Below are 24,358 nucleotides of genomic sequence, written 5' to 3' on the forward strand. Positions count from 1 at the left end.
GCCCTCATTTGCGTGAAGAAAGGTGCCTTTTAACAACGGTCTGTGATGCTCAGGGAGCTTGTATAGGAAACTGTGTGGCTAAATATGTGCCATTTCACAAAGTAACTGTATTGGTTAACTCCTGGCTCTCCATTTTAGAAAGCTCTACTGGTTGGATGCCCACCTGGATAGCCTCTTTGTCTCTGATCTAAATGGTGAACACCGCCGCATGCTGGCCCGGCACTGTGTGGATGTCAACAACACCTTCTGCTTTGATAATCCCAGAGGAATTGTCCTTCACCCTCAATATGGGTAATTGTCTCCCTGCAATCCTGGGCTTTTCTTTCACCTCCCTAGTCCACCTGTTACCAAAAAGGCTGTTCATGTAGCTGTCTCAAGGCCAGTGTCTTCCTGGGGTCTGTCTTCTGCTTTTCCTACTGGGTAAATCATTTAGTGTAATGAGTAGAAGCATGGCTTCTTCACATCATCATCGGCTGTTCCATTTTCTTTGACCTGACATACCTTTGTACTTTTCAAGTCATGTGTTTTGGCTGCATGCAAAGAAAATTTTGGTTTTGAAAAATCAATTTCTTTACTGGACTCTCCATGTCGAAGCCACTGAAATCCAGTGAATTATGTGTTTGTGTGCACTTTCTCTACTTTGTCCCCTTCCTTTTTCTTTTAAAGATTATTTGCTAGTAGCGTTCTTTCCTTTCTGAGGGCTCTATAGAATGTAGACTCCATTTCTCTAAATGGAGAAAAGGTGTATATTTTGGCTACTGACTTCTTTTGGCATCAGGGAGTGACCCTTTGTGTTTGCCCTGACAGGTACATCTATTGGGCAGACTGGGGTCACCGTGCATACATTGGGAGAATAGGCATGGATGGAACCAACAAGTCTGTGATTATCTCCACCAAGTTAGAGTGGCCTAATGGCATCACCATTGATTACACCAATGATCTACTCTACTGGGCAGATGCCCACCTGGGTTATATCGAGTACGTACATAGAAAAGCATAAAACAATTGTGTAACTGTTTATTTTGAACATCAGAGCTTGTGATTCAGTCTATTAGTTCTCTCTATCGTCTAACTGGCCTGTCTGTTGGAAGTCACTCGGAGGAAGTCATACTTCTAAACTAAACCTCTATGGTATGGTGCAGTAGAAAGAGAGTGAACTTTGAAGTCATATGGATCAGGGTTAATGACTTGGCGTTTTTACTTCTTATTGTTTTTTTCATCTAGAAAATGGGGCTAATAATCTCTCCCCATGGTAGTCAGCTCAGTTTGCAACTCATCTTAGTTTTTTAATCTCTTCACTTTGCTCTCCCCTATGAAATATATGATTAATAAATTTTAGTATTTGAGAAAAGGGAAAGAATAAAAGGATTTGAAATTCTTTCCCTAAAATACTTGGGCACATTTCTGGTTAAGTACAGTGCAGTGTTTTTGGTAGCAGTAGAGTCTATTAACATTAATCCAATATGATAAGGCATTTTTACATCTTTCTGGTAGTAGGATAATTTTTTTAAGGTTTCTTAAATATACTGTTCAATAAAAAGTATTCATTGTAAAAAAGATGATGCACATTATTAATCAACCAATATACATGTTTATTTTGAATTTTGCTAGTTATGGCCTAGTTGGACCATAGTAATGTCTTCTGCATAAGCATTTATGAATAGTGATCCAGGTACAGCCTGTTGCATTCAAAAGCATGGAAATGCCATTCATTCAGTAGAGCTATTTCAAAGTTGCCGTTTTTTTTTAATAGAAATTTTGTTCTTCTGTTATATTTACTTTGCTGCCAAAGTCAGTGTAGAAAAGTTTGAAGTTCTCTAACACCATATTCCCTTGGGACGTGCCACTGAAAAAGAAGGAATACCTGGCACATTAGTGCTATTTCTTCCTGTGCTCATGACAGGCATAATTAATCAACCCCAGAATGTTCTCTTGTTGAACTGGTTCGTTTGCCACACTAAGATAGCCATTAGCATTTTCATTGCAGAATTTACCATAACATATACTAACTCACTCTTAGAGTAGAGACTAACTTTAATCAGAAGCGGTAAAGTATTACTTCTAGTTTATTTATACCATTTTGATGTGATATACTGATGGTGATACGCTTAGCCCTTCCCACAGTGTGTGTATCCTCTCTTGAAAGGCACATCAAAGAGCTGAGTTAGCATCCCATACAATCCTATATTGAATCAGTAGAAGCATCAAGATGTTTAAAGAGGCCGGGTGTGGTGGCTCACGCCTGTAATCCCAGCACTTTGGGAGGCTGAGGCGGGTAGATCACGAGGTCAGAAGTTCAGGACAAGCCTGGCCAAGATGGTAAAACCCCGTCTCTACTAAAAATACAAAAATTAGCTGGGCGTGGTGGTGGGCACCTGTAATTTCAGCTATTCAGGAGGCTGAGGCAGGAGAATTGCTTGAACCCAGGAGGCAGAGGTTGCAGTTAGCCGACATTGCGCCACTGCACTCCAGCCTCAGCAATAGGGTGAGACTCTGCCCCATAGAAACATCAAAAACTTTTTCACTGAATTTTGTTGTTCTTTGGGTCTTATAGATGATTCTGGGTCTTGAAAGCTTAGTAGGTTTCACTCAGCATACATTTAGACACTGTTTTCAGAACCATTAGAAGCGAAAAAGGAAATTTTCTAGTTGCACAATATTCTGTTCGCTTATTGATAAGATCTATTATAGATTATTTATGTAGATGGATTCTAAAATTTAGGCAGTAGACTTCAGTCTAAAAGTCAAATCATAATATGAGGCACTGTGATCTGGGAATGAAGGGAACTTTAATATTCATGAGCCATGTTAAATTGGTTACCTGGAGAGGTAGCAATGACTGCATTCAGAAGAAATATGTTTCATAGACACATAAAACAATATATTTTTATAGCGCATCCAGTTCATTCATTGTACATCTTGGGATGCACCAACATATCACTGGAGCTTTGCCTGTAGTTCTACCCTTGACAAAAAATACTCATAGAGGTGTCTGAGATCTCTCTACGGATATTACACAGGAACTGAAAGGAAAGGTGTCAGGACTACTTTCTGCTCTGTGATTTTTTTTGTAAAATAGATGGTGGCTAGGTGCAGTGGCTCATGCTTATAGTCCAGCACTTTGGGAGGCTGAGACAGGCAGGTTGCACGAACTCAGAATTTCAAGAGTAGCTTGGGCCACATGACGAAATTACAAAAATTAGCTGGATGTCGTGGCACCTGCCTGAAGTCCTAGCTACTCAGGAGGCTGAGGTGGGAGGATCACTTGAACTTAGGAGGAGAATGAGGTTGCAGTGAGCTGACACTGTGCCGCTGCATTCCAGCTTGGGCGTCAGAGTGAGTCAAAATAAATAAATAAAACAGATGGTGACTAAATAAATAAATAAAACAGATGGTGACTAATTTTTGGTCATTCACCTATACCCTTATCAACAGAGGCCAAGCACGTCTTCAAGTTTTCCTGTGGCTTCTATAAGTTACCATAAATTATGATATTTTTGGAAACATTTTTAACATTGCATGACTAACATTATCGGTTTCTTAGTTGCTAGCTTGTTTTATCTCCTGTTTGAATTTTAGGATCTGTTCCAAATTTTAAAAATATTAAATTGTTACTGTTTTAGAAATGATTTTTGATATAGACCTATAGTAATGAATAAGCCCTTGAAACTGAGAGGACTTGGAAATTTGGCTGAGGATCCTCTGTAATATATTGAAATCTGAGAACCTTCCTTGGAGGTTTATTCATCTGGAAAAGTATTCCCTAATAGTGTCATGGCATGATTAATAATAAATGTCCTGTTGTTTGCAAAGTTAACCCTGCAGGCCTGTTATTTGTATTCCCCTTAGGTTATTCTGAGAACCCAACTGTCTCCTAGAATAGCTTCTCATCCTGAATGTTAATGAGAAGGTAGAATTTCAGTACTATATTACTATCTTCTGATTTCTTCCAATGGTGTTGGAAGAAACACAAATGGTGTTCACCCCAGGATATCAAAAGGGTGCTTAATGAGGAACATCAACATAAGAGGTCATAAACCTACAACAGCTATACCAGCTTCATCTGCAGGAAAGCAACTGTGGTTAGGAATTAGCGATTGTTTAAACTCCTGACACTATTCCTATTTTGTTAAGTATTCCTTTTTCACGTGTACATCTTTTGTTCAATTTGAATAAATCCTTTAAGTTTAGTTTTTGTTTTAATTAAAGATGAGGAGTTTTGAGGATTTGAACTTAACATTATCTCTAGGAGGTAGAATTTTATTAACTGATTTGTGAAGTCATTTATCCTGCAAGACACTAAAGGAGAGGGATTTCCTTCGTCATGTGACTGTCTCTGCTTACTGCTGCAGGTACTCTGATTTGGAGGGCCGCCATCGACACACAGTGTGTGATGGAACACTACCTCACCCTTTTGCTATTACCATTTTTGAAGACACTATTTATTGGACAGATTGGAATACAAGGACAGTGGAAAAGGGAAACAAATATGATGGATCAAAAAGACAGACATTGGTGAACACAACACACAGACCGTTTGACATCCATGTGTACCATCCGTATAGGCAGCCCATTGGTGAGTAAGTGGTTGAGGGCTTTGGTGTGGTTGCCCTGGGTTATGTGCATGTTGTTATTGTCTTTAAACATGAACTTTAGCCGGGCACGGTGGCTCAAGCCTGTAATCCCAGCACTTTGGGAGGCTGAGGCGGGTGGATCACGAGGTCAAGAGATCGAGACCATCCTGGTCAACATGGTGAAACCCCGTCTCTACTAAAAATACAAAAAATTAGCTGGGCATGGTGGTGTGTGCCTGTAATCCCAGCTACTCAGGAGGCTGAGGCAGGAGAATTGCCTGTACCCAGGAGGCAGAGGTTGCAGTGAGCCGAGATCGCACCATTGCACTCCAGCCTCGGTAACAAGAGCGAAACTCTGTCTCAAAAAAAAAAAAAAACCATGAACTTTATGATTTACAAAGAGTTTGTGGTTACTTGTTAGTGTTTCCTTCAAAGCATATGCTGAAAGTTGAGAGTAGGTAGATATTTTTTGAATTTATCCCTCTTCCGTTAGGAAAGACTACCTAGAACTCTCCTTTTTCTTAAAACTTGCTCAATTCTTTAAGATCATATTTTTTTCTTTGTTTTTGATAAGATTTAACAGTTATTGTGTTGCCGTATTTACTTTATCTATTTCTATGGGAGGACTGGAGTGTTTTAAAGGAATGAAAAATATGGCATTTCAGCCTTGAATACTAAATACTAAATAAATGTATATGATGTGTTTTATACATAATAACATATTATTCTTATCATCTAGAAGATAATGTCAAGAGCAGTGCATTTCAGTGTTTCACAAATAAAAGAACTTGTTTTTATTTGATTGTGAACTTATTTTTTATGCAATTAAAGCAACTTTATGATTTTGAGATAATGTAATAAAGGTCTGGAGTATAGTTGGGTTTTTGTGGGTCTGCTTTGTTGTAATGTCTTGCTAAAATGTGATAAACTTGGAATTAAGGAAAAATGAGAATTAACAAAATAAAGAAAATTAATATTCATATCATTTTATTAGAAGTTTAAGTAAATATTCGGGAGGCTGAGGCAGGAGAATCACATGAACCCTGGAGGCGGAGGTTGTGGTGAGCCGAGATCACACCATTGCACTTCAGCCTGGGTGACTGTGTGAGACTCTGTCTCAAACGAACAAACAAATAAAGAAATTCAAATAAATATTCACCTCCAAGTGGTGACCCAGAAAATTAGTAAAGATGCTACTCAGTTTATTCATCCACATTAGTTTTGGCCAAACCTCTGGTACCTATATACTTAGAACGAGGGAATGAATGTAGCATCTGTTGGAAATTAAAACTTTAACCGATCTCTGGGCACATGAGTATAAAGCTAAGTTTACTGCCTGCCGTCCCAGGACTTAGAGAAACACATCTTTTCTAGTCAGAAACACCAGTGGGTGTGGCTCACTTCTGGTGGCATATAAATGAACTTTCTCAAAGCAGAGGGTTGTCGCTTATATAACTCTATCATCTGTTTTGTTTAGGAACTTTGGGGAAAATAATAAATCGTGCTCTCTAAGAGGTGATGAGTTTAATATAAAGATGTGTAATCAGCTAATCTGTGCTTGATACTGTCTTTAAGCCAATGAACATATTTTTCTTTCTTTTCCACTAGTAAGCAATCCCTGTGGTACCAACAATGGTGGCTGTTCTCATCTCTGCCTCATCAAACCAGGAGGAAAAGGGTTCACCTGTGAGTGTCCGGATGACTTCCGCACCCTTCAGCTGAGTGGCAGCACCTACTGCCTGCCCATGTGCTCCAGCACCCAGTTCTTGTGTGCTAACAATGAAAAGTAAGCCTCTCTTTCCCCTCTCCTCAGTGCCTCTCTAGCCCTTGGACAGACATTGATCTTCAAGGCTCCAAGAGATGGGAGTTTTCTAATGAGACAAGGTTTTGGTTAATTAACTTTGTTCATGTGGAACACAGCAAGACTCTCAGACTCCAACTTCAGATAATCCTTTCCATTAATAGAAGGAATGTGTTAATCAAACTGTTATGCCTATATATGCAAGCTTTCATAGAAAGGGAGCAAACCATGTATTTCTTATTTCTAATTGTCCTGAGTGTTGGAGCCAGAGTGTATGTAAGTATGTACTTAAAAATAGTCCTCAGAAGTAATAGAATTTCACTGTCTTTCCAAGCCTATGCTGGCCTAGCTCCTTAGCTGCCTATGCTAGGGGCTCTAGGGTTACACATTCAAAGCCATTTTTGATCGTTTGTGTTTGCTATGAAACATGGCCACAGATTATTTCCTTAACAGTGTCCACAGGCCATTGATGACTAGAGAGTTAGAGAGTGGCATGGAGAGAGACATTAATGCAGATTATAGTGTCTAAGATGCAGGGGTAGATGACTGTGGTGATTAAGATATCTGAGATTAAGAATCTAGCATACACTTATTATGAGAAAGACCCTCAACAATTGTTATTGCCTTCAAACTTCCCAAACACTACTTGAATGCCTTGTATATCACCCTGGCAGAGAATCTCAACCAATCACTGCCCCTAGAATACAACTCCAAATACCCACTCTTTATTTATTATTTATTGCGGAAGGAATTTATTCATCATACTTAAAGCATATTCTCAGTGTGTGTTTGGATCTTAACAAACCTGTTCTATCTCGCCAAATTATGTTTTCTCTGAAAATATACCACTGTAACTGAGATTTAATTGATCCAATTCTGGGGCCACAGGAGAATTCATGCATATCATTTCTTGGAATTCAGTGTTGACTTCTTCTCTCCAGACTACTGTTGCTCCTGGTGCTTTGCTAGAGAAGTGCTGTATGTTCTCTGTGCAGGTGCATCCCTATCTGGTGGAAATGTGATGGACAGAAAGACTGCTCGGATGGCTCTGATGAACCGACCCTTTGCCCGCAGCGCTTCTGCCGACTAGGACAGTTCCAGTGCAGTGATGGCAACTGCACCAGCCCGCAGTCTTTATGCAACTCTCACCAAAATTGCCCTGATGGGTCTGACGAAGACCACCTTCTTTGTGGTGTGTTGAATTGCTTTATGCCTCTTTTTCCCACTTCTATGTTGATTGTATACAATCATGATTCTGTGGGTATTTCCTGAATGTCACAAAATGAAAACCAGTTAAAAAGTCCTAGAAGGAAACTCAAGTTCCACCCTTTTCCTATTTTTATGAAGTTTTTATAAGAAGTCTTAAGGTCTTCACAAGGCAAATGTAGATAGTAAATTGTCTCTATTGATGGCTCTTTGCCATGTGCAAGGCATTGAATCCCCTTTGAGAGCTAACACTGAGGAGGAAATGAGGGGTTTCCATCCCCATTTTTAAGAGGGACTCTCAGTTGTAATATTTATTTATGTTTCCATTTGAAAAGGCAAAACAACTTAAAAAGGTTGATCACAGTGACTCATACCTGTAATCCCAACACTTTGGGAGACTGAGGCAGGTGGATTACTTGAGCCCAGGAGTTCAAGACCAGCCTAGGCAACATGGAAAAAGCCCATCACTACAAAAATACAAACGATTAGCTGGGCATGGTGGCATGTGCCTGTAGTCCCAGCTACTTGGGAGGCTGCAGTAAGAGAATAGCTTGAGCCTGGGAGGTCAAGGCTGCAGTGAGCTGAGTTTGTGCCACTGCATTCAATCCTGAGTGATGAAGCCAGACCCTGTCTCAAGAAAAATAAATAGGCAAAAAAATACAATCCCCCCCAAACTAAAATCAACACACCAATAACAGCAACAAACACAAAGTTTGAAGATTATTTTCCCGTAGGATAATAGGGACAGAGGAGGGTGTGTTTAACAGGTCAGGGCGTTCAGTGCTTATACTGCATGCAGTAAAACGATATTTAAGAATCTGGGAGACAGTAATAGTCAAAAGCAGTGCCCCATGTAGTAGTACTGGTTGATAAGTACATTAGGAAATAAGTCCTCTAAAAAGAAATCATGATCGAGCGATTCAGGATTCATCAGTGTCTGTTAGGAGCTTCCATTCTTGATGCCTTCCGAGCTGATAACCAAATGTCCCTGCTTTCAGAGAATCACCGCTGTGACACCAATGAGTGGCAGTGTGCCAACAAACTTTGCATCCCAGAATCCTGGCAGTGTGACACATTTAATGACTGTGAGGATAACTCAGATGAAGACAGTTCCCACTGTGCCAGCCGGACCTGCCAGCCGGGCCAGTTCCGTTGTGCCAACGGCCGCTGCATCCCACAGGCCTGGAAGTGTGATGTGGATAATGATTGTGGAGACCATTCGGATGAGCCCATTGAAGAATGCAGTAAGTTCCTGTGGGAGGGCCAAGGCATGACCAGAGTGGAGAGACACAAGGAAACTTCCATATGGACTGAGAGAGGACAAGGAGCTTTCTTTTTCAGCCTGGTGGGATGCTCTCCCTTGACATTCCTGCAAACTCTGGCACTGCAAGGCGGAGTGTAGCTGTATGGCTTGCAGGTGGAACCAGACACTGTTTCTGAAGTGGCTAATACCTCCTTTTGATACATAGGATGTCTAACTAACCAGAATATTATATTAAAAACTTAAATTTTGTGTATCTACTGCTTTCTCACTTGAGCCACAGAGAAATGTTATGAGGTAGGGAGTGTTAACCAATTGTATTTTACAGATGAGGAAACTGAGGTTCACATATTACTGTTTAGTGTCAGACCTAACATTTCAACACTGGGTTCGACACTTCAACCCAGGTTTTTTACTTCAAACCCTGCCCTTCCCCAACCCCACCCACAAAGTTATACTATAAAACAAATGAGTGATGCTGAGATAGTGAGAAAAGTTAGGACTGTTTTTCTGTTCATGGTAAGCAGATCATAAAACAGACACATAATACCAGAGTCAGTTTGCTTGGTAACATGGTCGTTGTTACTTGTCAGTACCTCGACCTCAGTGTGACAATGGAAGGGTGCCTTGCTCCTCCAGTTCTGACTTTGCTGCCTCCTCCCTTTCCAGTGAGCTCTGCCCATCTCTGTGACAACTTCACAGAATTCAGCTGCAAAACAAATTACCGCTGCATCCCAAAGTGGGCCATGTGCAATGGTGTAGACGACTGCAGGGACAACAGTGATGAGCAAGGCTGTGGTAGGAGGGGTCGCGGGGGAGTGGAGCGGGACAAGAAACTTCACATGTCAAGCGCCATTTATTAGATGAGAGATGAGAGTGGATTTCCCATGTCATCTTTTCTTACCTCTGTAAAAAAAAATTGTTGATTCTTCTAATAATGTTAAATTTTCTGTCGCATTTTGCAGGGTTACTGTAGCAATTTAATTTATAGCATTTTAAATCATGCTATGCTTGAGGAAGTCATTATTAAGATGTTAGAAACTTGTATAATTTCTTCTAAATGTAGAATCCTTAGTTCCACTTGACAAGTTTAAATTGTTTGTCTAATTTGATAAATTGGTTGAAATTGGTGGAAAGGGCTTAGAGGAAAGAGTTGGTATCTATCTCTAAAAAGGATATTTCCAAATTAGAATATTTCCTATTTGCATATTTTTGTATTCTGAATGTCTCTCTGATTTTCCCTCATATCTACTGGACATCTGTAGTCCCTTTGGCAACTTGGGAAAGCCAGATAAATTAATGGAATTTGTCAAGATTAGTCATATAGTCTAACATGAAACCAAAGTGTCTATGAGTATGCGTGTTGGGTTTAGTTGGAAGAGAAGTAAGGAAGATACTGGATTGCTTTAAGAACACTGAGTCCAATCAACTGAAGACAATGTGATTGAAATATTTTATTTATTATGGCATCATTTTAGCCTACCATACCAGGCGTTTGTTGCAAATTATAAACCAGATACCATTTCATTTTTTTGCACAGTTTCTACCAAAGGGAATGGACCTAGTTTCAAGAAGTAGGTTGGGTTCAGGGTAGCTAAAAGAGGGAATGTTGACCATGAATATTGCTGGCATTCCTCTGTCTGGGAGCTTCAAGAATATGGTAACACAATTCTCAGACTGTCTCACAAAGAAGCTGGTACTACTTTGTGCATTTTGGTTTATGAAGTCTTTGCAATGCTTTGCAGAGGAGAGGACATGCCATCCTGTGGGGGATTTCCGCTGTAAAAATCACCACTGCATCCCTCTTCGTTGGCAGTGTGATGGGCAAAATGACTGTGGCGATAACTCAGATGAGGAAAACTGTGGTGAGTATTCACAGTCCTGTGGTCCTTATGTGCCACCAGAGCTGAGAGGTTTGCTCTTTTTCCGTAATTCAACTGTCTATGTCATTGATTCTCATTGGGTAGGATGACATCTCTTTCTTCCTGCTGGTCAGTACATTTTTACTTTTTCTTCCACTAAAGACATAAGCCTCTCCTTCTGAGATGCTACAAATCAAGGTTTTGGAGGAAGATATTTACTGAAGTATAGCTTTTGTGTACTGAATTTATTTACACCCAACTTTTTTTTTTTCCAAAAGAACTTAAGGGGACTTATGATAAAGGAAAAATATAATAAGATAAATAGAAACAGAAAATCAGGACAAAGGGAAGTAGAGGGAAGAAAGTTGCTAACCCAGAGACACTGCTTCTTAAGCTCTTTCCCCAAAATGACCTTCATAGGAGAGGAGAGAGAACTTGTATTTGGATTATTACCCTTGTTGGAATAGCTGACTATTTTAGGAGGGTTAATGGTTAAATAACAGGACCAGTTTTAGTTTCTCTCTCGCAGTTGAAGGTACTGACTACAAGGCATTGGATAGGAAGGTTGAGGAAAGGAAGCCAAGAGGCTGAAACATATCAAAGTAGATGGTCAGAACACAGTCAATTTTGTGTTCTGAAAACAAGCTTAATGAAGTCCTACCCAGAGATATATCACTGACTCATGATATGTATCAGCTTCTAATTGACTAATGAAATACATTCTAACTTTAGTCACCTTTTGGAAGAAAGAATTAGGAAGCTGCCTACACCTGAAAATATCATTCAGCCAAAAACTTACACAAAAGGATAATCCAACTGGCATTTTAAAAAATTAATAAAGGTTCATGTTGAATGCTATAAGAGATTATCTAGAGTTTCATGAAATTAAAAAAAAAAATCTTAAGATAAAATCAAGCTGGGCATGGTGGCCCACACCTGCAGTCCCAGCCACTCAGGAGCCTGAGCTGGGAGGATTACTTTGGTCCAGGAGTTCAAAGCCAGCAATGTGAAAAGATTCTGTTTCCAAAAAAAAAAAGAAAGAAAGAGAGATAATAATCACTTTTGGACAAACCTCTTAATAAAGGCCATTCTTTCCTGACTCAAAATTAAGGTGAAAGGTCTAGTTTTGGAGGGTGAATGACCTGCCCAAGCACACCTCTGGGGCTTGAGACACCAGAGGGCATTGGGCACCCAGGGCACTTTGACCAGCTCACAAGATGTCTCCTGTGTGTGATTCCTGGTGCACACTCATGGCCAGGTGCCTTTCCTTTCCAGTCCCCCGGGAGTGCACGGAGAGCGAGTTTCGATGTGTCAATCAGCAGTGCATCCCCTCACGATGGATCTGTGACCATTTCAACGACTGTGGGGACAACTCAGATGAACGGGACTGTGGTAACTGTCATTGGAGTAGCTTACCATAGAGTTTTGTACTGTGACAGTGTAGGGACTTCAAATTAGTGTTTATAAGGCTTTTAGAGGAAAATGACTTTTCATATGTATAATATATAAACCTTAGCATAACACAGTATCTTCTGTGATCTGTATTTCCCATGCTTTATTCTTAACTCATAGCAGTCTAGATCAGTCATAATAGAGACAAATAGCAAGAAATTAAAAAAAAATCTAATTTTAATCTCAACTCTTCTTAGGAGCAGATTTTAATCTGCATTACCCTTGTAAACAAAGACATTGATCTTGCTACTATTCCACAGAAAGTCACCCTAAGGAATATACATGTACCAGTGTGATGCTCTTGTGTAGAGGTTAGATCATTGAAAGAGGAATCCTAAACCCCAAGTAATTTTTATAGCTCTTTACTGATTAGGTGTTGGGTCTTAGGAAAATTAGAAAACATTGAAAATTGGGGAATTCTGATTTCTGAGGAAAAGCTTAAGAGCTGGAAATTATTTAATAGAAGGGAGCAAGTTACTTCTATCTCTGTATGTTGAGTGGGGAAAGTGTGAGTTTTGAGAATTTATTAATCTGCTAACCACAAGTTGTGGATTTGCTTTGAGTCAGTCACAGGGCATGGATAGGAATGTGATGGAGTACTCACTGTACTCCAGGTAACTAATATCTGACTGAAAATGACAAGGGCTTCTCAGAATGATGATCTTTTGTCTTCAGAGATGAGGACCTGCCATCCTGAGTATTTTCAGTGTACAAGTGGACATTGTGTACACAGTGATTTGAAATGTGATGGAACCGCTGACTGTTTGGATGCCTCTGATGAAGCTGATTGTCGTAAGTCCCTAGACACATATGTAGTACTACTTACCTTAGAGTATGGATGTGATAGTTTAGACATCAGTTAGCTACCACTTCTTAGATTAAAAGGCTATAGGTATTGTCTATTCGGCATGCACTGACAACGATCAGTTCACCTGAGTTCTAAGTCACCGTAATCATATATTTGGTAATGGCCATTCAATGGCCTTGGTATTTTAAATGGAGAATATATTAAGTAATCTGTGCTAACAATTTATTTATATATTATCAGCTACCATACAAATCATTAATTGACTGTAAAACATTTCAGGTTATAAACAAATATTTAAGCAATGAAAACAGTAGCATAAAGAACTTGGGTTGGATATTGGATCGTATTGAATTTATAGCATTAAAATTTTTCTCAGTCACACAATGGGGTATATAAATGATTAAAACTGGAAAGCCAATATGATTACTCAAAGTTGAGTCTTTACGGATCACTTGAATAATGCAAGCTGTTGATCCATCATTATTGCTGATCCATCAACAATAACTAGCATCCCTGATAACTATCCATGATGGTTACTGTTGATGATTTGGCTGCCAAAGAGACTTTATAAACATACGTGGGTCAAACCAGTCCTGACACTAGCCTGTAGGGACTAAGTTCAGTGCTGTCCACAGGATGATTCATGCCATTGGAAACTGGGCTCTGACAGCTGCCCTAAGACATAGCCCATCTGACTTTCAGACAGGTCAAGGCTACCATACATCTTGATGAATAAAGAAGAGCAGGCTATAATGGCAAGTGCCAAAGGAGAAATAGCAGGAAGCTTTCCCAAACTAGTCAACTTGCACAATAATATGAATATGTTTTCTTTCCCATGACAGCCACACGGTTTCCTGATGGCGCATACTGCCAGGCTACTATGTTCGAATGCAAAAACCATGTTTGTATCCCACAATACTGGAAATGTGATGGCGATAACGACTGTGGCGATGGTTCAGATGAAGAACTTCACCAGTGCTGTAAGAGGGAGCGAAACAGAGTGAATGAGTGTGGTGTTTTCTGTCAAATCTCCATGTTTCTTACATGCAGCATGTGAGCCTGGAGGACAGATGTACAGTTGTTGACTGGACACAGGATAAACATTGGTGTTATTTCACTTGGTCTTCCAGCTTCAGTTCTCTCTGTAACCTGAGAAAGTTGGGAAAACCTCCATTGTTTTAAACATTTTGTGGCCTTAGAAAACAATATCCTTAAAGGAAATCTTGCTTTAAAACCCAGTGTGTATAAATAAAGGCAGGTCTATTGTGGCTGAGTCTGAGGAAGGGCAGGAAGGAGGCTGTACCTCTCTTGCTGCATCCTACTTTGGGTGCCTGTGAAGTACCCTCTCCAAATCCCTAGAGCTTCCTGGAACACCTTTAGAAAATGCTAAGACTTTCTTAATCTTTACAGTCACTTTCTTTTAACATTGTGATTCAAGGCCATCTAATTTCCTCTTGTTGAATGATTCATATTTTTTTTATATATGTTTTAAACCCTGCTTGTTTGTGAGTCTCAATTCAGGTACATGTCAGAAGCAGTGGAGGAGGGGTATTTCAAAATCAAGTGCCCTGGTCTCACCCTAGGCTTAGACCGGATAAAGCAGAATCTCCAAGGATGCAGCCTTCCCATATATTTATTTTAAAAAGCTTCTTAGCTTTTTCATTTGGTCCCCTGGTTGAGAATTACTGATTTTAAGAAAGTGAAGGAAAATAGAGTTTGTTTCAGTCATTTTGCTGCATGCTGTTGAGTCATTGGAGAAACTCTAGGGTAATAATTCTCAAAAGTGTCTTCCCTGGACTAGGAAGGTCAATGCCATTTGGGAACATGTTAGAAATGCAAATTCAGGGGCTGCACCCTATCCAAATAGAAATTAAAAATCAAGACCAGGAGAAGTAGAGGAAGGAAAGGCATTAACTCAATGACCTTGCTTTTTAAGCTCTTTCCCCAAAATGGTCTTAATTTTGTGGGAAAATTAAGGGCCTAATAATCTATGCATTAATAGGACCCTCAAATGATTCTGATGCAAGCTAAAGTGTTAGGATTTTGTGTAAGTAAAAGCCCTCAACCTCGGAGACAGGACCTCAGAAGCACTCCTCCTGGAAGTTCACATTGCATCCTCCATTCCCTTTCCCAGCTTCAGCAGTACTCATTTTTAGCCCAGAGATTTGACTGGTGAAAATGATATGTCTTAGTATTTTGTTCCTCCTCAGAAAACGTTAATTAGTGTTCATTATGTTTCACAGTGGCATCCCAACATTTTTCTTTACTTGTTAGGAACTAGCCTTGTTTTGCTTTTAACTTCATGAAACTTGAGACATACCTTAGACATGTCTAACTTTCAAAGAAGTCCTTAGGAAATCTCTTCTCTCCATAAGGTAAAATGCCCATAGCTAGTAAAAGTAAACTTTGAAGAGTGAGGGACACAGCTACATTAATAAATTTCCAACACGGTTTTATAGTATTGTACTTGCCTTTCACAGAAAATAATTATTGCAATAGTTTTATTAAAAATATTTCCAAGAACCAGCCCTTAGATCTGATCTTTTCCCTTCAACCAATCTCATTACAAGTCTCTCCTCTTGATTCCTGTGTGTGATGGAGAGGCAGAAGGAAAATCAGGCAGCCCAAATCCTCCATGTGAAAGAAGCCCACATGTATGTTGAGCTCACTGAATTTGTGGTGCATGCATAGAGAACCATGTTCCCTATACCAAACAATTAGGGGACCCAGGGACTACCCTTGAGTTCCTCACAGCTGTGCAGGCAGCAGCTAGAGGTCTCACTCTGGACAACAGATGATTCAGGGTTTGATTGTGAGTTATCGATTTTAAATGTAAGAGGTGAGGGAATTCAGGAGGGAAAATCCAACCAATTTAAAGCTTCAATAAAAGACTCATGCTCTAGAGACTCCAGGACAACTGCCATCAGAAGGATCAAACAGATGGCCTCCTGGCTGTCAGGATAAGAGCCCATGTACTGCCAACCTGTCCAGCCTTGCAGCCCCCATTATGCTCCACACTCCATGCTCTAGCCACAGAGGCCTTTTTTCAGGTCCAGAGACCTGCCATGCTTCTTCCTGACTCAGAAGCCTTCCTCTCCCTAAGTTATGCCAGATCACCCCAGTGGATGTTTCACAGTTGTAATTGAATGGTTAATTTGAAAAGTCTGTTTCTCTATCAAAATGAAAGTTCCATGAGGACAAGGACTGTGTCTTTCTTGTTCGCCATCGTATCTAGTGCCTAGCACAGTGCTTTACTGTGTACTAGATATGTAAGGTGTATCTGCAGACTGATTAATCAGTTGAGTAAATGAGTGCATGGATGAAGCAAGCTTGGTGCTGGCACCAGAGTATTTTAGATATTGACACTTAGATTCTACTCTTGTAATTTCATTTTTCCTTTCAGTGAATATTCCCTGTAATTCACCAAACCGTTTCCGGTGTGACAACAATCGCTGCATTTATGGTCATGAGGTGTGCAACGGTGTGGATGACTGTGGAGATGGAACTGATGAGACTGAGGAGCACTGTAAGCAAAAGTCAAAAGGGAGAAGGAGAAAGGAAGGGCCCCAAGTGGTCGGTAGTTTGCAAAATGTACCCCTGGGATTTCAGTTTGTTCTACAGAGTTGTGCCCATGGCTGCGGATCTCTGCTGGCATAATTGTTTACAAGACCATACCACATGCATTGCTTCCATGTAACTCTGCCTCTTTCTTCCTGTCTCATTTGAGCGTGATGCTGGAAAATCCATTAATTTTTCAGTCTTTGTTTAAACCTTTAATAAGCCTTCCCCTCCTCTTTTCTCATAAGAAAATGAGAACAAACACTAAATATTGGTTGAGTCACACCTCACAAATTCATAGTTTATTTTCTTTCAAATATAAGATTTGATCATTCTTCAGCCTGGAGTTGCTAATTGCTAATCTAGGCAGGTGCCTGGCTACAGCGATCACATGAAGTAAGGCAGCACTGGTGTTAACAGAGCTTATCTAATATCCTTGTCAAAAATCAAAATTCATTTCCCAGAAGAGAAAAGTGATAGATTAGTTTAAGATGGAAGTTTCAAGCTGGCTGGATTTAATATTTCAGGCATTGAAATATCTGTGCGTTTTCTGTACTTTCAAAGTGTTTTAAAATCTATTCATTGAAGGGGAAAATTGATCAATTTTCTGGGCAATTTAATTTGCCTAGGAAAAAGTCAGTGAGGAAAATCCTTTCCCCAACTCCAATTAGTTATTTTCCCCTAAAAAGATGTTATCTGGGAAAATTAAGATAAATGCCTATTTTTTCCACATTCTATTTTTTTGTATTGATGGGGCCTTAGAAAGCTTTCCCACAGAATGCTTACTTCCAGCCCGCATCCCAGAGGATACCGTCTGTCAGGGAGGACTGACACTGCTGCAACCTTCAAGGTTGTATTCCTATTATTATTATTATTATTACTGGCAGAGATGACTCTGTGGCTATAGCATTAATACATTTATTTGAGGCATAACACAAAAGAATGAAAACCCAGAAATAAAATAAAATTTTCTTTTGCGATAGAGTCTTGCTCTGTTGCCCAGGGTGGGGTGCAGTGGCGCAATCTTGGCTCACTGCAACCTCTGCCTCGCGGGTTCAAGCTATTCTCCTGTCTCAGCCTCCTGAGTAGCTGGGATTACAGGTGCATGCCACCATACCTGGCTAACTTTTGTATTTTTAGTAGAGACAAGGTTTCACCATATTGGCTAGGCTGATCTTGAACTCGTGACCTCATGATCCGCCCATCTTGGCCTCCCAAAGTGCTGGGATTACAGGCCTGAGCCACCGCACCTGGCCATAAAATAATTTTTTAAAAATTTGAGATTTTCCCCTTCCCCTTTTCTCTTTTCATTTCCCCTACTAATAATGCCCTTTAAAAAAAATGAAGCAAGACATTTGTAGCACACGGTCAAATCCCAGAGTGGAAAAAAAATCCATAAACTTTTATTCTTTCCAAGGAACAGGGTTTTAGTCTGGGAAACCACTACCAGCCACCACAGGAAGCAAACTGCAATATTTCAGTGGCTTAAAATGGCAAAGGTTCATTTCTCACTCATGTTAAGTTTAATGACAGAGCAGCAACCCTCCCTCATCCTATAATATGCCATCAGGAACACATTCAAGGTTGTGAAGGCAGGTGAAGATCTACATGGTAGAGGCACACAGGTTCTTAACTTCCTGAACCTGGAAATAACATATCCTCGTGCTCACAGTCCATTGGTCATAACCAGTCACATGGCCCTGATCTAACTATAAGGGAGACTGCAAGAACTCGTTCTCATACAATTTACCCTTGTGTCACTAAATACTCCTTTATGATTTTCTTCTCACACTCTTAACCCCTCCCCAAGGAACATAGCTCATAGTCCATTCAGAAACTGAAATCCGGGACCTCTGGGTAATGGGCAGTAGCCACTCAATCAGTTCCAGATGTAGTTCCTCTTGGTTTGGAGACCCACGAACTAATAAACTAGTTTTATCATTGCCATCGGCTCCTAATAGGTAGTGGTGGAACAGGGGCAACACAATAGAAATAAACATTCCCGTTGGAAAAAAAGAGAGAGTCATGGCAATCACCAGTCTGTAGCAATTCTGAAGTCCCACTGGGCTAGGATGACACATGTTGGCACAGGACAGTCCTGATTCGTGTCTGCTGCCCTGGTGGAATTATGAATAGCACCACCTTTATGTTTAAAAGCACACTGGCTTGGAAAGAAGAGTAAATTACATAGCGACTCTGGGAAGACATCGTAAAGGTCCCCTCTTTGGGGAATGGATGGGATTTATTGATTAGCTTGTGCCTCTGCTCTGAGAGGAACTCCTATGTCCAAATGTCCCTCAGTGTCTCTGGCTCTACCCTTTGAGAGTTTTTCCTTGTCTATTTCCCTCTTCAAATGAAGAGGGAAAGGGAAATATGCTCCCATTAGGGCCTGCACAAGTTTCTCATCCTACTTCTTGCTTACAGAAGGTTGGGACCCCAAGAGTTTTTTTTCAAGTCTCAAACAGTCATAATATTTTGGTTTATTCGATTATACTTTCTCTCAGAAACCTAGCAGGCTTTTGATCTGTTTGCTTCTAGTCCATTCTGAAAGTTAGTAACCTGACCTAGTGCTCTTTTGAGACATAGTTCTCAAATCTGCTTTTTTCTTTGCTTTCTTTCCCTCATATACCTTTGTCTGAACTGATTGTCACTTACATCCAATCCATGTAGAAAAATAGATGGGCAGTCATTTTATCTGATGAAGAGGTTTTATTGGGTCTTTGTGTCTCAAGCCTTTTAAACTTCAGACTTTTATTGTTTGGGATGTAGATACAGTTGGCTTTTCTCACACAGCACGTTTCTGGGTTTATTTTATTTCTGCCTATAAGTTAACCAGTTCTTCCCTTAGCTTCTCTCTTTCTTATGCTATCTTGCCCAACTCAGGAATGGCAATCAGTGCCCATTACTGACATTCTGTCTTCTAACCTCGCTGCATGATTGACAGCTTCAGTAAGCATGTGATCTGCCTTCCAGTTTTTTTGAGGTGATAGGTTTACCAAATGCTTTGACACTGCGTAACGTGATCTCCATCTTTCCTGCCTCCAGTATCAGTGTCCTTGTTGCTTGCCTCCTGACTGTTAATCCAATGCCAAATATTTTAGGTTTTTTTAATAGAAGTACTCTACTTCCCTTATCACTCCAGGATATTCAGAGCAATTAATACTGCTGTTGCAACCAACAAATCCTAAGGTCTCAGGGGTGTAACATAATGAAGCCTTATTGAGCACTCATATAAAGGCCAATGCTGGTTCCACAGCCCTCCTTCATCTCGTAGCTGTGCTGCCTGGAGCACATGGTTTCCGAGGTTGCTGCAGCAGCACAGGATACATGAAGGAGGCACATGGGCTTTTTATTGCTTCAGCCCAGTAGTGACACATGGCTCCTTCAACTCACAGTCCATTGGCTAGAACTGTTCCATGGTTCTAACAGAGCTGCAAAGGAGACTGGGAAATGTAGGGAAGCAATTATTTGGTAAGCACAAACTCTCTGTGTCATAGAAGGAAGCATCCTGCTTCATGAAAGAAAAAGTTTTGATTTGAACTCGTTCTTGCATTACAGGTAGAAAACCCACCCCTAAACCTTGTACAGAATATGAATATAAGTGTGGCAACGGACATTGCATTCCACATGACAGTGTGTGTGATGATGCTGATGACTGTGGTGACTTGTCTGATGAACTGGGTTGCAGTAAGTAAACATTTATTTTTATACTTCATTGTAGTAACTCAGGTTCACTTAATTAAAGCATGCAATAACATAATGTTGACACTAACCACATTTTCTTGAATTTACTTTTTGCTTGAATTCCAGTCAAGCCCATTCTAGCTGCGATTGAGTGCTTATCCTAGACCAGACATTGTGTCAAACATTCAATGTGCCTGGTAGCAATCTTATGAGTTAGGTATTATTATCTCTTTTTTATGTAGACACGAGACAACAAACTTAGAGGTTGAATGAATTGGCCAGATCTTACTGTCATTAAGAGATTGAGTCAGGATTTAAACTCTGGTCTGCTTCACTGCAGAGCACATCCTCTTTCCAATTCACTGGGTGCCTCTTAAGGCTACATATTTTGTTTTTTAATATGCACATTAAAAACAAATCAAGTACCAGTATCCTTGGTACTTGAAAAAGCTTCTGAGGATGGTTGATCAAGAAAGGAACACCACAGGGGACCTTGGAAGGAACGTTGATTTTTATTTTTAAAGTTGAGGGAGTAGCCAGGTGCAGTGGCTGACGCCTGTAATCCCAACACTTTAGGAGGCTGAAGCAGACAGAGCACTGGAGCCCAGGAATTCAAGAACAGCTGAGGCAGCATGGTAAAACCCCGTCCTACCAAAATATATAAAAATTTGCTGGGTGTAGTGGCATGCACCTCTAGTTCCTGCTGAGGTGAAAAGATCACTTGAGGGCAGGTACAGGGTGCAGTGAGCTATGATTGTGCCACTGTTCTCCAGCCTGGCCAATAAAGAGAGACCCTATATCAAAACAAACAAACAAACAAACAAACAAACAGAAAACAACAACAAAAAGTAGAGGGAGCACTTTGTATGGGAAAAGGATGATTAACATAACAAAGGAGCGTGGTGGCTCACACCTATAATCCCAGCCCTTTGGGAGGCTGAGGCAGAAGAATTGCTTGAACCCAGGAGGTGGAGGTTGCAGTGAGCTGAGATGGCGCCATTACACTCCAGCCTGGGAACAAGAGTGAAACTCCGTCTCAAAAAAACAAAAACAAAAACAAAAAAAACCCATAACCAAGGAACAATTCTAGGTCGATATTTTGATGGAAATGTTGGAATGTGATATTACCTGAGTCACACCTTTGTAATCCATTTATGACTTATAAAGTGCTTTTATATATGTTATCTAATGCGTTACTTGAGTTAGCCCCATTGAGTTGTTTTTATTGTCTATCTATATAATAAAGGTCATTGAGCTTAAGTAACTCGCTTGAAGTCACACAGAATGGCAGAGGCAGAATTGGAGCAGTTGTTTGAGTCCAGTTTAGGAGGGCTGGCTTTTGGATCCCTGACACTAGCTTTGCCACTTTGTCACATACTGACCTCACCAGTCTTTGGTTTCCTCATGGAAAAAAGGAGACCATTCTTTAAACTCTAGGAGCCTGTGTCTTAGTCATCCTAGTGAGCTCCATGTGCTTTCAACCTTTTGGCCTTTAACTGATATTTTTCTTAGGCATCCAAAAGATTTTCTGTCAATTTTTTTCCTGCATGAGTTACAAAGGGGTTTGAATAACCAGCCATATTGAGTTGACTTGCTGTTTATTTCACATGCGTTTTCTGTGAGACTTGGAGTTACTGACAGAATGAAGTGAATTGATTAAATATTTTTAAAGCTGAACATGATAGAATTTACAAACCTGAATGGCAGGTTTGGGTTCTGACTCCCAGAGGCTGATAGGTGAACAGTTCCAGGAGTTTGGAGTACTTCCAAGTTGGACTTGGGTCTGGTGGTCAAGCACTGGTTTCTCTTTCAGTTGTCTGTGCCAGTTAAAAGGCTTAAAATCAACTACAGTTCTTTCTTTTCAAATGGCATGTAATTAGTAGAAGGTTTGTTTTTTTTTTTTTTTTTAAGGAAATAAGTAGCACGAATGTTAATTCAGGTGTGGATGCAGCTTCTCTTTTCAGATATTAAGTGGATATGTGATATGGAATTCAATCTTATTTCTCTGGGCCAATAATTTGAGTCATGGAATTCTTATTTAAAATACTAGTTCTTGGGTGCTGTTAATTTATTTGCCTTTCTTTTTTTTCTCCTTTCTTCTCCTCTTCCTCTTTTTTTCCCTCCTTCCCCTCCTTCTGCCTCTTCTCCAAAAGCATCACTGAGGTGTTTGGGACACATATTTGATTTTTTAAAATTAAAGGTGTACATCATGATGTTTTAATATACTCATATATAATGAAGTGTTATAGTCAAGAAAATTAACATATCCATTATCTCACATAATTATCTTAAAAAATTATTTTTTGTAGTGAGAGCACCTACAGTCTACTTTCTTGGCAAACTGGAAATACATTAGGATTTTTTTTAGCACCCTTCAGGTAGAAAGGAATGAAAATATATTAGCATTTTTTTAAGCACCATTCAGGTATAAAGGAAAGAAGTTAATCTCAGGTAACAAATAAATACTATTTATGTGATTATAAAGATGTATTGACTTGCCGTTTCTCTGGTAGTTCTTATTCCTTCTTCATAAAATGGAAAGTAGGGTATTTCTTTTATAAATAGAGTGCCATATGTCTGGGTTTGGGGAAATAGTTATATGGATTAAAATGGTGATCATTTTCAAATGAAAAGCAATTATGAGAAAGCCCTCACATTTCAGGAAGAATCCCGTAATGTTGTGTGGTTTATGCTCTTGTTAAGGACTCTTGCTTCACAAAAGTGTGACTCTTTCAGTGGATCACTTGGTCCAGAAATTCTTGGCTTCTGGGATGCCCAATCCCTTTATAGATTTCTGAGCTGGGAGGAAATTACAAAGTCTAGTGATACATGTGAAACTCATAGAGGTTATGCAACTGGCTCAATGATGTCCAAGGTAATAAACATAGGTCAGATTCATTTAGCAATGTAGGGGGGACATCACCACTAACCTTATAGAAATTTAAAAGAGAGTAAGGAAATACTATGACACATTTTATGGCAGTAAATTAGACAAATTACATGAAGTGAACAAATTCTTAGAAGGACACAAAATACTGAAAATGGCTCACGAAAAAAAGAAAATCTAAATAGATGATTTAGCAATGTATAGTTGTTAAGAGCTCCTATAATAAAGGGTAAGATCTTTATTAGAAGGCTTTCCTGTGTACAGTTTTGAAGTCTGTACTCCAAGGGCAGCATTCCATTGAATTTCATTGTACTTTATTTTGATTATTTTTCCTTTTGAAACTCAATGATTTTAGTCTACTCAGACCACATATAGTGATGTGGTCATGATACCTAAAGGACTCTGGGGGTGATTAAGTTCATCTCATTGTGTATAGAAAACAGATAGATAAAAATCTATTTTGATTTGAAAGGATTGAACCAGGAGATACTATAGTCTTTTTGGCTGAAGTATTCATAAGTCTATGACCAGGAAACTTTTTATCTGAGAGGTAGATGAAGCTTAACTCCTTAATGGAGATAACCACTGCCTCTCTTTCCCCCATTATCACTATCTATGTTCATCTTCACCAGTTTTTCTGTAAGACCTAGGTTTGGGGATAGATGGAGACTGAGGATAAAAGAAGCGAACTGATAAGAATGACAAGGATGAAAGCCAGACAGCTTGGACAGACATTGGTAGAGACAAGATCTTGGAGCAATGATGAACAATGAAGTGTTAGGGTAGAGTGTGAGCTGTTAAAAGTCTGTCCTGGAACATCTGGATCCCAGAATAACAAGCATTGTTCATATGGGCTCTACAAAAATAAACCCTGAGTTGGGTTGTTTTGTTTTGCTTACTGTGAAAGTTAACTATCAATCAAAAGTAAAAATCCTTTGAATTCCATCACTAAGAGAGAACTAACCTTTAAAGTTTGGTGTACTTTTGCTGTCTTTGTTTTGCATATGTGTATGCAAGAAATATTTCTTAGTATTTAAAAAAAATTAAGCAATATTCTATACTAACTGGAGCTTTTCAATTTTTTCAGTTTGTTATAGATATTTCCCATGTCGAAGTATCATTTGAAACTATAAATTTTAATACTTGCATAACAATTCATCATGTAAGACCTAGTTTTGAGGATAGATGGAGACTGAGACGTGTATATATATATACACACATATATATATACACACACACATCTATATATGTATGTAGATGTATAT

General features: G+C 39.6%; 1 protein-coding gene across 4 annotated transcripts in view; it reads left to right on the forward strand.

Annotated features, from left to right (window-relative positions):
• Positions 1–24,358, forward strand: part of LRP2 (LDL receptor related protein 2) — a 216,321-nt gene that overhangs the window by 163,451 nt on the left and 28,512 nt on the right. For all 4 annotated transcript variants that reach the window (XM_035304603.3, XM_008998756.5, XM_078327446.1 and 1 more), the window contains 13 exons: positions 139–291; positions 808–978; positions 4,353–4,576; positions 6,183–6,360; positions 7,371–7,567; positions 8,580–8,825; positions 9,512–9,640; positions 10,588–10,707; positions 11,980–12,096; positions 12,832–12,948; positions 13,807–13,944; positions 16,368–16,490; positions 20,081–20,209. In XM_035304603.3, coding sequence (XP_035160494.3) covers positions 139–291; positions 808–978; positions 4,353–4,576; positions 6,183–6,360; positions 7,371–7,567; positions 8,580–8,825; positions 9,512–9,640; positions 10,588–10,707; positions 11,980–12,096; positions 12,832–12,948; positions 13,807–13,944; positions 16,368–16,490; positions 20,081–20,209 — 2,042 coding nt within the window. The remainder of the gene's footprint in view (positions 1–138; positions 292–807; positions 979–4,352; positions 4,577–6,182; positions 6,361–7,370; positions 7,568–8,579; positions 8,826–9,511; positions 9,641–10,587; positions 10,708–11,979; positions 12,097–12,831; positions 12,949–13,806; positions 13,945–16,367; positions 16,491–20,080; positions 20,210–24,358) is intronic.

The sequence above is a fragment of the Callithrix jacchus genome, chromosome 6, assembly GCF_049354715.1.
Source record: "Callithrix jacchus isolate 240 chromosome 6, calJac240_pri, whole genome shotgun sequence".
NCBI classification, from domain to species: Eukaryota; Metazoa; Chordata; class Mammalia; order Primates; family Cebidae; genus Callithrix; species Callithrix jacchus.